At 29.7% G+C, this 2,707-nt stretch overlaps 1 protein-coding gene across 5 annotated transcripts in view; it reads right to left on the reverse strand.

Moving 5' to 3' along the window:
• The window catches only part of ARNTL2 (aryl hydrocarbon receptor nuclear translocator-like 2), an 82,030-nt gene that overhangs the window by 49,754 nt on the left and 29,569 nt on the right, over positions 1-2,707 (reverse strand). For 4 of the 5 annotated variants that reach the window (XM_008569434.1, XM_008569435.1, XM_008569431.1 and 1 more), the window contains exon 2: positions 97-247. In XM_008569434.1, coding sequence (XP_008567656.1) covers positions 97-247 — 151 coding nt within the window. Of the gene's footprint in view, positions 1-96; positions 248-2,707 lie in introns of those variants that run through there. The other variant, XM_008569432.1, reaches the window with a different exon arrangement.

A 2,707-nucleotide genomic window follows, 5' to 3' on the forward strand; every position in this document is an offset into this window, starting at 1 on the left:
AAAAAAAAAAAAAGAAATAATTTGTTAAAAAGTAATCTTCTTCTTTTCTCCCTAGAGTCAAATATTTCATGGGGTCAGAGGAACAAATTCACTTACTGGGATGGGTCTGAATCACTTCCTTTGCGTTTTCTAGGAAGCTTTGTCACATGTGAACTGAAGGATCCCATAGCTGTTGGTTTTGTCCCTGGGCTCATATGACGTGAAACCACAGGAGAAACGTGCTGCCTCTCCTCTGTCAACATGTCACCTATGAGAGACAAAGCTCAATAAAACACTTACTTCAAACATTAACTTTTACTTTATATATATCCATATCACACAATTTAAATGACTTTTCTATCTTGATATTTTAAAAATACCAGCTAACAACAAAACATTTAAGAATGAAAGACTAATTATGTATACTCGATTAGAAATGATTTTGTTAGTCCATATTTTTAAGCTTATTTCCCCCACCTAATTGTAAAAAAAGATTTAATATTGTGTAAAATATGGAAAACACAAAAAAGTAGAAAGGAAGGGGAAAAATCAAATTTCACCAATGTTACTATTTTGAAATATTTCCTATTAGAATTTTTTCTACAGTTGTCATTAAAGTAATTGAAATCATATAGTCTGCTTTACTTATGTATCACTGTAACAGAGTAACTTTCCAGTGTTGTTATAAGTTCTTTATAAATGATTTTAATGGCTGTAAAATATACCATCATGTAGAGGTGTCATAGTTATTTAACTTCTATTGTTAGAACCTAAGTTTGCTTTTATTTTCTCACCATCACAAATATGTACTTTAATACATAAAGCTTTTTATCTACTTCTGGTTATTTTTTTTAAATAGAATGCTAGAAATGAGTTAACGAGGTCAAGGGACATGAATATTTTTAACCATGAATTGCTAAATATGACAGTAAAATTCTCTTTGTCTCAAGTGTGGTTTATTAAATGTTTTACAAAATATAAACATCAGAATCACCGACCAGAATAACCTATAGTCTAAACTTGTGCCTCCTTAAATAACTATATTTCTCATATTAAAATGTATATAACAAGTTTATACTCATTTGTACCTAATAACATAGATTGAAAATATATAATATTTACAAAGGAGAATTTAATAAATCTACAAAAGTGGGAGATTTTTAACACATCTCTACTGATAGATCAAGTATTCAAAAATAATGATATAGAAAATTAAATCTGCAAATGAACAAGCTTGATATAATAGACATACATGAACCACTATATTTAGCACCTTCAAAATCCAGTGTTGTTTATTTTTGGACATCCATGGGACATTTATAAAAATTAATAATATATTAGTCTAAAAAGAAATTCTCACCAATTTTGACAAACTCACACATAAAAACATTTACTGATTGTAATGATGCTAGAAACCAGTAACAAAGAAATAACCAGAAAATCCCTATATTTTTGGAAATTAAGAAATACACAAATAACTCATGAGATAAGAATTCAAATGTAAAATTACAAAACTTTTGGAAATAAATAATAATAAAAATATTATACATTAAAATGTGTGAAGATGCAAAAACATTTACTTAGAGGGAAATTTTAACCCTAAATGGTTTTTTAAAAATTGAAATTTAATGAGCTAATAATTCAAGATATTAGAAAAGGATCAGTAAAATAACTCCAAAGAATAAGAAGAAAAACATAAAGATAGGACCAGAAATAATGAAATAAAATATAAATACACAAAAGTGCAGATCAAAAAAGCTAAAGATATGTGCTTCCAAAAGCTTAGAAACTTTAACAAATTGATGGCAAGATTTTTCAAGGAAAAAAAAAGAAGGCACAAATAAAGATAGGAATGAACACGGGGTCACAATTTTAGATGTTCTAGAGATTAAAAAGATAAAATCTCATTGCTGTAGCTTTACTGAATTGTGTCCACCAAAGTCCATATATCAGAAGTTTAAATTCCCACTGTAACTGCTGAGGGTGGAAAATCCTATTACGGTAATTGAAAGGTGGGGCCTTGAAGAAGTGATTAGATTCTGAGGACCATGCCCTAGTGAATGAATTAAAAATGGTGGTCACAGGCATGGTTCTGAAGGCTTTAAAAAGGAGAGTGCAGGAGGAGCTCTCTCTGCTCTGCCCTTCTCACAGTGTGGTACCCTGCCATACCTGAAGCCACCGCCAAAGAAAGCTTTCACCAGGTGTGTTCCCTGGACTTTGGACTTCTGAGCCTCTGAAACTCAAAGCAATAAATTTTGGTTTTACAAATTGCCCAGTTCCATGTATTTTGTTACAAGCAACAGAAATGGACTAATACACTCATGAACAACGTTATGCTAAATATTTGAAAATTTAGATGGAATGGAAAAATTTCTAGAGAATTTTAAACTTACAAAAATTGAAGCAAAAAAAAAAAAAAAACCCTGAATATTCCTATATTCTTTCTTACGCAAACTATTCCGATGTATGGAAAAAGAGGGATTATATTGTCCCTCAACTTTTTTTAATGAGGCTTACATAATTTTGATATTAAAACCTGGCAATGACAGTACAATTAAGGAAAATTATATGCCAATCTTATTCATGAACAAAGATATAAAAATCTTACCAAAATATTAGCAAACAAAATTTTGAAACATATAAAAAGATTAATTCATCATGACCAAGAGTTTTATCCCAGGAATCAAGAGTGGTTTAATATTACTAAATTATTGAATATAATTTGCCA

The sequence above is a fragment of the Galeopterus variegatus genome, unplaced genomic scaffold, assembly GCF_000696425.1.
Source record: "Galeopterus variegatus unplaced genomic scaffold, G_variegatus-3.0.2 Scaffold496, whole genome shotgun sequence".
Taxonomy (NCBI): Eukaryota; Metazoa; Chordata; class Mammalia; order Dermoptera; family Cynocephalidae; genus Galeopterus; species Galeopterus variegatus.